At 42.8% G+C, this 12,605-nt stretch overlaps 2 protein-coding genes across 2 annotated transcripts in view; one reads left to right on the top strand and one right to left on the bottom strand.

The window, feature by feature from the left end:
- Positions 1 to 12,605, bottom strand: part of C9H4orf17 (chromosome 9 C4orf17 homolog) — a 164,441-nt gene that overhangs the window by 114,470 nt on the left and 37,366 nt on the right. The window lies entirely within an intron of this gene.
- Positions 1,456 to 10,480, top strand: LOC117053004 (alcohol dehydrogenase 1-like). The gene is made up of 9 exons (XM_033160455.1): positions 1,456 to 1,569; positions 3,988 to 4,089; positions 4,734 to 4,875; positions 6,137 to 6,224; positions 6,332 to 6,554; positions 7,304 to 7,564; positions 7,944 to 8,079; positions 9,423 to 9,561; positions 10,093 to 10,480. Exons 1-9 carry the CDS (start codon positions 1,552 to 1,554, stop codon positions 10,115 to 10,117), a joined length of 1,134 nt encoding a protein of 377 aa, XP_033016346.1. The 5' UTR covers positions 1,456 to 1,551; the 3' UTR covers positions 10,118 to 10,480.

Genomic DNA, 12,605 nt, shown 5'->3' on the forward strand with positions numbered 1-12,605 from the left:
CATCCTTTGGGGGTCCGGAAGCCAGCTGGCTAGCCCCCAGCTGGATCATGCCCTTCCAGCCGCAACGATCCCCCGATCTCTGGTACAACATACATCAGCAACTCAGACTTCAAAGCCTGAGCACACTATATTTGCAGAGCCAACGGCACAAATAGAATAGGCGTGAGGCTTGTGGAAACATACTAACAAGCTATGGATTTATTACTCATAAATCAGGACAAAGAAAACATGTCGTCTCTCTCTGTCTCCTCTGAGAGAGAGTCTCAAAAGCAAGAGCTATACACAGCGGAAGTTCCCAGCAATCTGTGCTGGTATGTAAACAGACATGTGCCATGTAACAATCTCACACGTTTGCAACTTAAGGTGGAATGGAATTTCCCAACATTAACTCCTGGCTGAATGCTATCCCAAGCCACTAAACAGTGTCTTCCAATCTAAGCTAAGAGACTCCTTCCTCTAGCTGTAGATATTTTCCACAGAGTGGATGTTATACACACAGGTCAGAACCAACTCTCCTCCCAACTTTCTCTTAAACTAGCAGTGACAAATTGAATAAAATATTAGGGGGTCCGATCTGAATCCGAAGAAGCCAACATACATATTTACAACAAGCTTATCACAGGTTCTCATGACTCTAAAGAGAGAAGGAAAAGGTTTCTGCAAAAAAAGGACCTATGGACAGAGTGATGGTCAGGCAGCCCCTGTCTGGCAGGTTCACAATCTCAGTGCAAATATATAGCAGCAGCAGCAGCAGCAACAACAACAACAACAGATGTAAGATTAAAGTGTGGGAAATTTTGGCCATTGCAAGTTCTCCCCACACTCAAAGAACTCAGGTAGACCTCTCCTCAAGTCATCCAATGGTTGGGAATGGTGAAGGTGGCTGTGAAGCTGGTAGTCTTGCCTTTCCCATGCCCTCCCACGGTGCCAGACTTACATAATATACACATCAGAAATGAAGCATAGGTCAGAATGTCCACTTTCCCCGCCCCTCTCTTTAAATGCTGAAAAGGTTCAGCTTTAAGTCTAAATGGCCCCCTCCAGAAAGTGTCACCTGGGACAAACACACTGACTGGCTTCCCTTTGCCTATGGCCCTGGTAAAAAGTGTGTGGTCTCTAGCATCTGAGTGAACACTCTCTGTGTGATTATGCTCTATTTTAAATAAATAATTTGAGCAAGAGAACATGGACCAAAATGATTTTTACTCATATGTACAAGTTCTTAGTCAGAATGTCTGTACCTGAACTGACTTTTTTCCTTTTTAGATCCAATACTGTCCTAACTCTTAATGGTAGTTAACTTTGGATGGCAACTCCAGGGGGAGTTGATAAATATTTGCCAGGAATGAAAGAACTTTGAATCCCAGCTAGAAATGGGCCCTCCCCTTTCCCAGGTGGCCTATCATCGATTATAAATTTTGTGTGTACTGCAGGGAATTGCTGTTTGTGTATCTCCGTGTTCTTGCTTTAGGCAAGAAGTGTTAAGCTGTAAGAGAAGACCTTTGTAAAAGAGTGAGCTTGTGGCAAGACTGAAAGCCAGGATCCAGACACATGGCGACTGCAGGAAAGGTATGGAAAACTGTTCTTATGGCTCAGTCTATCTCAATCTATCTGAACATTGTTGGCATCTATCGAGAGACAATGGAGGGTGAAGTCAAATCTGCTGTGTTAGCAGCACCAAAGGGACCTCCCCGGAGCACAAGCCTGGGCGGTGTGTTTGGAGGTCCTGGGCTGCCCAGATGACAAGACCGCCTCTTGGCCTCGCTGCTGTGGTCTAAAGGAAAGCAGAGCAATATGTTTGGCACCAGCTTGGCTGCAGGAGTAACCAGAAGGTGTACAATACGTCAACCAACCATCTTATGGTCTCCATTCCGTATTTCTGTAGGGTTTGCCTTAGCCTTTTCTTCTCCTGAAGGTATCCCACAAGGCAATGGAGGTTTAGGATCAGAGTTTTCCTTCTCCTAGATGGGCTACCTTCCCAGGTTGATGAGCCCTATCTGCCCCCATCTGTACACTACATGCTAATGTTTGCATTTGCACAGGTACTACATTGCTTCGAAGAGGAAAGAACTAAGCGTTGCTACATTCCCATTGCCTGAGGACAGAAACCACCTCTGAATTTTATTTGTGCAAATTCAAAAGCTGCAAAGACCAATATGTACAAATTTTATCTCCTACTTATACATTCAAAACAAGAGTCTGCTTGATATAAGTGAATGAGACAAACAGCAGGACACTCGATTTTCCCAATAATACTAAAAGCTGACATTGCATTGTGTAGGCGGTTCTGGGTTTGAAGGTTACCTCAGCCATTAGGTTGCATTACACAAGTTATTATTGTGTAAGAGGTTGTGGGTTTGAAGGTTACATCAACCATTAGATTGCATTACACAATTTATTATTGTTGTTTAAATAATTCATTACATACATAGAAATAAATTATTTTTAAAAACCTTACAAACTACTATTGATAACAAACTTGCCATTTTTATAACAATGCATGTTATAATTACAGTGTTCCCAGCAGTGTATATGGTTTGACACAGTCATGCAGACTGTCAGTTTCAAATAATTATATTGACCTGAAGTTGATATTTCATTTACTAACATCAGGAAATTGGCATTAGCTGGTTGAAAGCAGCCCTCGTAGGTCTTTGATGGAGGTCTTTTCTACCTTTAACTGAAGATGAAGAGAACTGAACCTGGAAGCTTTTGTATTAAAAGCTTGTCTTCTGTCACTGAAATACAAGCCCTGCCCAATAATGATCATAATATGGGAAGTGTTTTATTCTATTGCTACTGTTTACTGAACCCCATTAACTGTTACAATATCAAAATGGCATCCTTGTTGGTGTGGGTTGGGCATTACTAAAGTGCTTCTAGGAAGCACTGGTGTGCTGGTCAAGTGACTCTTGCAAGTCATGTGACAGGGTTGGGCAACCTTTGGCTATTGAGGGGCACATTCCCTCAGGTGTAATCTGTCTGGGGTCACATACTAGCAGTGGGCCGGACAGGAGCCAAAAGTGGTCAGAACCAGCTTTTTCCCACTTCTCTTTCTGCCATTCTCCTTCTCCCTCTCCCTCCCTCCCTCTCTTCTTCTCCTTCCTTTGCACTGTTGGAAGAGGGAGAGATTATTCTTGCCAGCGGTCTTAACTGATAGTTTGCAGAGCAATTTTGAAAGGAGGCCTTAGGGGCCAAGGTTGCACACTCCTGCTTTTGGGTGAAAGTGGCAATCTCCATGCTGACTACAGCAACTCTAAGGTTGCAATCTTAATTAAATCATTATAAGGTACACTGTGAAATTCATCTCTGACCTGTTTTGATTGGCTCCATTTCCACAGGTGATCAAATGCAAATGCATAATGTCTTGAGTTTCCTATGACATTATTGCTCCTTTCTCCTTTCTGCTTAGCTGGCCTTATGCTCTGCATATTACTCCAATTCCATTTCTTATTTTCCCTTTTCCTGTAGTTGCCAGCAGCAGTGGAATACAGATGTTTAGTTTGGATTATCCAAACAGAGCCAGAGATTGGAGGCGACAGGATGGGATGCAATTGTTATATTGGAGGGGTTGGGTGCAGAGAGGACAGAGGTGGAGACCGAGGAAATCACTCTCCTTGTTTTCTGATGTGTATGTTTTGTTATCATCTTTTAAAACAGCACACAAAATTTAGGTGGGGGGGAAGTTGACCAGACTGTGTCTCTCCCCCAATCTCACATTTGCATTCAGGAAAAAAGTGAATGTACCATTACTTTTAAAAGGAAAGAAAAACTGTCACACAGATGCTAAAAAGAAGGGTAAAATAGCAGCAGAACCTGCTGTTTGGGCAGTAATAGCACAGGATGAGGGCAACTGATCTCTGCTGGGGCTTAGATTTTAAGTCCTCAGTGGCTTGGGACCTAATATCTGAGGGAAAGCCTTCTCCCATATTGTGCTGCCTTTGAAATTCATCTTTGATCTTGTTTTGATTGACTCCATTTCCACAGGTGATTAAATGCAAAGCCGCAATCATCTGGGAAGCTGGCCAAATGCCTTCTGTGGAGGAGGTGGAGGTGGCACCACCAAGAAGCCATGAAATTCGAGTGAAGGTAAAATATATTATTCCAAAAGGGAAGGTGCTTTCATTCATTGTGAATTACGATTGCAGTGGCTGAGGATCTTGTGCCTAAACTCTGAAACCCTGGATAGGGGAGTCTTGAGTGGTGGGGCAATGGTTCTGGAAGACTTATACTTAAAACTCAAAGGTGGCTCTTTCCCTGCCAGAAGAAGAAAGATTCCACAAAAGTCTCAGCCACATTTCTGCAGAGTTTCAACTATAGTTTTTTGAGGTTGTAGTTGAAATGTACACAGCAATAAGATGAAAGAAAATCCAAAACTTCTGAGCAAGTTCAAAAAACAATAAAAGTGAAATGTTCTCCCTATTACCTTTCGTACAAAGATTATATGTATTTCTGGCTAGTCCTTTGGGTCACAATTATTCAGATATGAACTGGATCAAATGGGGAACATACTTGCTAAAACTCTTGTAGACAACTTCCCTTGTGAGCTGGTCCTCTGTGAATACCGGTACCTGCAGTTGTGTTAATGGGGTATCTGCATGATCATCTGTTCACATGGAGACCCATATTTTTTTTTACATAAACAATAAAATTCAGTGCCAGTTCTTGGTGCAAATGTGTGCTAGGTTGAAGCAGTATAAGTACTGGAATAATATATTCCATTTCCCCTGCAGATAGTGGCCACTGGGATCTGTAGGACGGATTATCAAGTAGTGAAAGGCATTTTTGCTAACATAGACTACCCAGTTATTGTAGGTCATGAAGGAGCTGGAATTGTTGAAAGTATTGGACCAGGAGTCACTTCTGTAAAGCCAGGTAAGGATGAGGCAGATCAGAAAATCAGAAGTGCTTGTGCATTGGTCCCCGCTGGGATTTGGAAGCATGACGTAAATAGCTTCACTACAAATTGCCTTCTAATGCAGCCGTGGGGAAACTTTGGGCCCCCAGATGTTGTTGAACCACAACACTCATCATCCCCAGCAATCAAGGCCAATAGCCAGGGATGGTGGAAGTTGTTCACATTATATACTACAAATAATCTCTTTCTCCAAGTACCCATCAGAAAATAGTGTTACAAATGTTGGGCAAATGCCATCCCCTATTCCTGCTGAGTGACAGCATGATTCCAGGAGGTTCTAGGCCCTCAGCCAGGGTCTGTGTCCCTTTGGAGAATTGAGACATGGCAGAGATTGTTGTAGCTTTAAGAAATATGGTTTATTCACCTATTTACACCTTCAGTCTGCATAGAGGGAGTCCAAATCTTACAGCATAGTCATCCCACAGAAGTGTAGCCCTGGAGGCTTATCTTTCAGCCAGCCTTCAGCCAGCCTGCCCAAGATGGATCCCAGACTTTGTTCACCCTCTTCTTCTTCCCTGCACACCTTGCTAAAAACTCTCTTTTCCTGTCACTTCACACCAAGTTATCCTGGCAACCTTCTGCCTGCCCAGCCCCTCCCCCCATTCCTCCTAGATGGGGCCTTCAACACCTTTTGTCATGTTAATGCCTCTATCCCAGGAGAGACCATGGCTTGGAATGGAATCTTAGCCTGATATTTGTACTGGTCTGCAATCTTTCCTTCAATACTCCAAATAATCAAAATCCTACCATCTATTAATTTCTAGGGTTTAGAGGAGCACCCCCCCCAAAAAAAAATCAATAACAATATGCTTATATATTGCCACACCTCTTGCAATATCACTGTGTTTCTCACAAATGCAAGCAGGTACATCCTGGCAGAAATGGTTCAGTTTCCTTTGAATGACAACCATAGCTTCATAACACACGAAGTAGCCCTCTATATATGCTGACTACAAAATAATTGGAGGAAAAGTGTATAAATCAGTATAAATTGTTGCGGTGATTTGGAGATTTGAAATCAAGCTGGATTTGAGTTTATTAGTGTCTCTGGTAACTTCTCTCTCTTACATCATGGATGTTGGCTTACATTATGCATGTATGTTCTGTATTTCATTAATATTATTGCTACAAGTTTATCATGGCCTTTGAGTAGAACAATAAGCCTATGAACCTGAACTTGAACTTAAACTGTTCTTGTGCTTGTTGTTTTCCCACAAGGTGACAAAGTCATTCCTCTTTGTCTTACCCAGTGTGGAGAATGCAGCTGCTGTTTAAGTCCTAAAACTAACTGTTGCCTCAAGAACCAGTAAGTTTATCTGACATCTTCTATTAAATATTTGTGTTTCTTGGTAATATTGAAAATTAGCATTTAGTCCAATTTATGATACAGACCAGTCTGAATTTCCTCAACAGCCTCTATGAACCTGTTCAAAACCTGATGCCAGATAAGACCAGCAGGTTCACCTGCAGAGGGAAACAGATCCACCACTTCCTATGGACGAGCACATTCTCCGAATACACGGTTGTGCCTGAGGCTTCCATCACAAGAATCCACAATGATGCTCCACTGGATAAAGTCTGCCTCTTTGGTTGTGCATTTTCCACTGGCTATGGAACCGCTGTCAATTACGCCCAGGTGAAAATCAATTCACATTGATTACCTTGTGCTTCTCAAATAAGTGAAACAAGAGTTTGCTTACTCCCTGCTGGAGAATAGTGGCACCTTCAGGTATCACTTTTCCTGTAACAATAGCTGACACTACTTGAGCTTCCCTGCTCTCAATAGGTCCAGCCTCATAACAGTAGCTCTAAAGAGCAGCAGCAAGGGGCTGATGGTTGGGTAAGTCAGTGTGTTTCAACCTCATATGTCACCGATGGGGAACATGTCATATCCAGGCACTGTTAGACTACAGTTCCCATCATTCTGAATGGCTATGTTGCCTGGGGTGATAGGTGTTGCAGTGCAACACAGGTCATCCTTCCCTATGCGAGGCTGTGTTCCTTATCCCAGCCTCCCAACTGCATTCTTTTGTTTCTCTTGTTCGTCCCTTATTCTCTTCAATGATTCCTGCCCAGTTGGTTATTAATTATATTAATTATATTTATATCCCTTCTTTCCACCCACCCCCACAACATTTAGCCTCACAGTATTCCCATGTTGGACTATTACAGTGATTGGCCCAGTGAGTTTCATGGCTGAGTGGGGATCTGAAACGTGATCTTCTAGTCCAACACTGTAACCACTAAACCACAGTGTCTCTCAGTTCTTTCTCTCTATGCCTCTTCACTTCCTGTCTGCCATTATTCTTCCCTCCCAGGTTCCCCAATCCTGCTACATCACTTGTGTCCTGGGAAATCCCTAATGCAGTTTATATCAATTTGCAGGTTGAGCCAGGCTCTACCTGTGCCGTCTTCGGCTTGGGAGGTGTCGGTCTGTCTGTTGTTATAGGCTGCAAAGTCGCTGGAGCATCCAGGATTATTGGGATTGACATCAACAAAGATAAATTTACTAAGGCCAAAGAGTTAGGAGCCACAGAATGCATGGCTCCTCAAGATTTCAAGAAGCCCCTGAATGAGGTTATTGTAGAGATGACAGGTCTTGGTGTGGACTACGCATTTGAAGCGACAGGAAATATTGACACTGTGGTATGTTTTCTGTTTTGATGCTAATCACTTGGGCTCACAATCCCCATTTTTGGCTCTCCTGTTCAGCCCAGGGCTCACAGCTGTGATCTCTCCTTATATAAACAGTGCAGCTGGTTGGGACTATGTAAACGTTTTATGTGGGAAATTCAGAGGACAGAGGGAGGCTTCATGGTTGGAGGAAATATGCTTCTGAATTCTACTTGGTGGAAAATGCAGGAGGAAAGAGGACTGCTGTACTACTCTAGTCCTGTTTGTGGGCTTCCCAAAGGCATCTGGTTGGCCACTGTGTGAATAGTATGCTGGACTAGATGGGATCCTGGCTTTTATGTTCCTTTATCTTTTCCTATCCCATGCTTATTTTTCTTTGTGTCTCAAACAGGTCACTGCCCTTAAATCCTGCCATGTGGGCCATGGCACCTGTGTGCTGGTTGGAGAACCTCCTGCAGGGGCACAGTTCTCAGTCGAACCTATTCTGCTCCTCACGGGAAGGAAACTAACAGGATGTTTGGTTGGAGGTGAGGATTGGTGATATATGGCAGCTCCTGCACCGAATCATAGAATGGGAATTCATTCTGAAGGTCACTGAGTGTAGATCCTGCTCTGTGCAGGACCTGCAGTGCAGGATTCAGCCACAGCATCCCTGACAGATGGCCCTTCAACCTCTACTTAAATACTTCCAGGGATACCCATCATCAGTCCTACATCCTTGTTGAACAGTTCTTGTGGTTAGGATGTTTCTGATGTTTATAGGGACGCGGGTGGCGCTGTGGTCTAAACCACTGAGCCTAGGGCTTGCTGATCAGAAGGTCAGCGGTTCGAATCCTCACGACGGGGTGAGCTCCCGTTGCTCGGTCCCTGTTCCTGCCAACCTAGCAGTTCGAAAGCACGTCAAAGTGCAAATAGATAAATAGGTACTCCTCTGGCGGGAAGGTAAATGGCATTTCCGTGCGCTGCTCTGGTTCACCAGAAGCGGCTTAGTTATGCTGGCCACATGACCCAGAAGCTGTACGCCAGCTCCCTCGGCCAGTAAAGCGAGATGAGCGCCTCAACCTCATAGTCATCCGCGACTGGACCTAACGGTCAGGGGTCCCTTTACCTTTTGCCTGATGTTTATCTGAAATCTGCTTCCCTGCAATTTCCCCCATTGATCCTGGTTATGCCCAATGAAGTAACAGAGAATTGTAGAGTTGGAAGGGACCCCAAGCATCATCTAGTCTAAGGTTACCAGACGTTCCCGTTTCCTGGGGACAGTCCCTGGATTTACAAATCAGTCCCCATAGAAAATCAATTGAAGTTGAAAAGTGTCCCCGGATTCATTGAAAAAAATCTGGTAACCTTAATCTAGTCCAACCCCCTGTATTGCAGGAAACTCAGCTAAAACATCCATCCAACCTCTGCTTAAAAACCTCCAATGAAAATTGCCATCCTTGTTGGTGGGCAGCAAAATAATGTAAGTGAAATCTAGAGGATTCAAAATGGGTGCCTAGACCCATTTACATGGTGACTTGGCAATGCAATGTCTGGAAACAGCCACCTATTGAAATCTGTGGAAGTGAGGAACCCAAATATGAGGTTGATGGACAGTGTGGGAAAGTGTTGGTGGACATAATAGGTATGCAGACTAAATTTGGGGGCAGTCTTTGTTTATTTTAAAAGCATTTGCTATCCTGCCCTTTCCACCCCGTTGGCTTTTGATTCTACTAATCTTACATTGTTAACATAAACAGGAGTTGTCGTCATCTTCTAAAAAGTTTTTTTTTAAAAAAAGGTCACATATTCTAACATTTTATATTCTTTGAAAATAATCATAATCAAGCTTGCTGACTAATCCAATGTTCTTTTATTTCTCCTGCCCTAGGTTGGAAGTTAAAAGATGCTGTCCCTAAACTAGTTTCTGATTACATGAACAAGAAATTTAATATGGATGCATTAATAACTCACACATTGCCTTTTGATAAAATTACCGAAGGCTTTGAGCTTTTACTTGCAGGAAAAAGGTGTGTGTTCAATTTTTTATTTTATTTGTACATTCTTATACTTCCTTTCTTCCAATCAGTAGCAGATAGAATGATAGGGTGGCAACACTTGGCTGACCTCCCAATAGCCACTGGCGGAGGAAGAGATTCTCCAGCAGAGTCATGGTTATTGCTGAGAGCCAGTGTAGTGTAGTAGTTAAGAGCGGTAGGCTCGTAATCTGGTGAACCAGGTTTGTGTCTCCGCTCCTCCACATGCAGCTGCTAGGTGACCTTGGGCTAGTCACACTTCTTTGAAGTCTCTCAGCCCCACTCACCTCACAGAGTGTTTGTTGTGGGGGAGGGAGGGAAAGGAGAATGTTAGCCACTTTGAGACTCCTTTGGGTAGTGATAAAGTGGGATATCAAATCCAAACGACTCCTCCTCTTCCTCCTCTTCCTCCTCCTCCTCCTCCTCCTCCTCTTCTTCTTCTTCTTTGATCTCTCTTGATGTCTAATAAATGTTGCTAGGGTGCTTTCTTGTACTTATATTAATGTTTCGCCTTTTCTCTTTCAGTATTCGCTGCATTTTGTTGTTTTAAACTTCCAGAAGCAACTAGTAAAAGGGGTCTCAGCTGTATACGTACCTTTGCATCCCTCCCCAAATTCAACAGAAATGGTTGAGGGTTAAGTCAGCAATTATACAGTAGGCTAAAGATTTAGGACATAATATATAAATGAATACATGGAGAAAGCTGTGGAAAGTTGACATGAAATTTACTGCTTAATATGCTTTAAAATAGAATTATATGAAAATGATGTATTGATGGTATCTAACACCTAACAAATTGTCTAAAATGTATAAGAAGGTTCCTCAAGTAGATGGATCTTTTTTCATAGGGTGGATTTGTAAGAAAGCGAGGGTATTTTGGGAAATGATATATGCCAAGAGAAAAAAAGATATTTAAAGTGACCATACCAAAAAAAAACAACCCCTGATGCTTTTCTCTTAGGGATTATAGGGACAGAAGTTACAAAAAGATGATTATGCTGTTTATGTATGTAATGACAGCAGCTAGGATTCTTTGTACACAAAAATGGAAGGAAGAAGAGGTTCACACCAAAGAATAATGGATAAGCAATGGACTATGCAGAATCAGCAAAGCGAGCAGCTAAAATAAGAGAATGATTATTGTTTTGTGGAAGAACTGAAGCCTTTTTCGGACTATTTAAAGAAATATCATAGTATGATGAATTTGCGAGCAGGATTTGAACTATGAGCAATAGAAGGAATTAGAGATTATTGTATTATTGTTATTGTATAAGAGCGAGGAGTTAAGGAGTGAAATAAAAAAACACCATGAAAAATGGGATAAGAAGTCAATAATAATTATTTCTTTTGTTTTATGTATTGGAATGCATATGTGAAAATTTTGAAAATTTAATAAAATACAACTGGGGGGGGGGAGCCATACAACAGAAAATACTTTAAAGTCTATCAAGGTGATTATTTTATCTGTGTAGCTGAATTTGTGCAGTTTCATAAATAAAGGCCTGGTTCCTGATTTTATTTTATTTTTTTAAAGTCGTCAAGCAGAGACAAGGCTGTTGCTATGATCTCTCCTGATATCTATTGAATGTTGCTAGGGTGCTTTCTTATATTTACATTAATGTTTTCCCATTTCTTTCTCAGTATTCACCATGTTGTTTTAAACTTTCGGAAGCATCTAGTAAGAGGGGCATCAGCTGAATACAGCTTGCCATCCTGTAAATCATTTGCATCCATTCCAAAATTCAACTGAGCTTTTATTGAAATGGTTGAGCGTTTACAACCAACAAGAGTTGAGAAGCAAATGCAGGGAAAACATTTAACCCTTATATACATTATTGTAACTTGCAAATACAAGGTGCAGCTGCTTTTAAGACGTTTCTAAGACCATCACTTCTTCGCCATTCCAAATGCACCATACATTTAAAACGTTGTGACACCACTTTAACAGTCATAACTTTCCACTCACAACACTAGAATTCCAAGATGTCGTAACAAACTACAGTTCCCTAGATTTCTTGGTAGAAACAATATGCTTTACATATGCTTTTGATATACAGTGTGCATGTGACCTTGACCCCCTGTTGTTCTTACAATGTGACCTTTCAACAAGACATCTCCTTGGCACAAATTCGCTCACCCTCATTGGTCAGGCGGCATTGCAGGGTGGTGCTCATTCCCCACCCCTGCCATGACCCAACAGGGAACATCTGCTCTGGGGGTTTTCCTGACTGCCATGACTTCGAAAAGGGTTCTTGCGCCAGCCAGGAAGTCAGATTGTAGCCTGCCCACAAAATAGCCAAACATGGGCAGGGTACAAGGCTGGCTCCTCCCAAGGGGTGGGCCCGACTGAGCCAGCAGGTTTTGCTCTGGTCCACCCTCCGGGTATAAATTACTGCCAGCCTCCTCCACCTCACACAGTTTCTGGTCAGATCTCCTACCCACACTCCCAATTTGTTATGCTTTATGTGCTGTGCTTGACCTTGTGATGGACTTTGTGTCTGCATCCAGAGGGAGTGAGGAGGCCAGTTGGCTAGCCCCCAGCTGGATCATGCCCTTCCAGCCGAAATGCTGGACGATCCCTGATCTCTGGTGCGACATAAAGCAGTGACTCAGACTTCAAAAGCCTGGGCACACTATATCAGCAGAGCGCACTGTGCAACAGAAGTGGTGAGAGAGGCTTGTGTAAGCATATTTACAAGCAGGTTTATTGAGCATAAATCAAGACAAATAAGACATGTCGTCTCTCCTTTGTCTCCTCAGAGAGAGTCTCAAAAGCAAAAGCTATACACAACGGAAGTTCCCAGAAATCTGTGCTGGTGTGTAAACAGACATGTGACACACAACAGTTCCATGTCTGCAACTTAAGGTGGAATGGAATTTCCCAACACTTTGCTGGTTGCCATATTCAAGGCCGGGCAGGAATTTGTCCATCGGTCTAATTGGCCTTCTCTGATGGTTTAGCCTATCTCATAGCAATTGTCACAACTTTGGCAGCTTAGACCTCTGCTTGCCTCTCCAGAGTTCAGAGGTACCCTGTT

This window comes from Lacerta agilis, chromosome 9, assembly GCF_009819535.1.
Source record: "Lacerta agilis isolate rLacAgi1 chromosome 9, rLacAgi1.pri, whole genome shotgun sequence".
Taxonomy (NCBI): domain Eukaryota; kingdom Metazoa; phylum Chordata; class Lepidosauria; order Squamata; family Lacertidae; genus Lacerta; species Lacerta agilis.

Coding starts and splice junctions, on each gene's coding strand:
- LOC117053004 (XM_033160455.1), top strand. Junction 6,555..7,303: donor CCGCTGTCAATTACGCCCAG/GTGAAAATCAAT, acceptor ATCAATTTGCAG/GTTGAGCCAGGCTCTACCTG. Junction 8,080..9,422: donor AACAGGATGTTTGGTTGGAG/GTGAGGATTGGT, acceptor CTCCTGCCCTAG/GTTGGAAGTTAAAAGATGCT.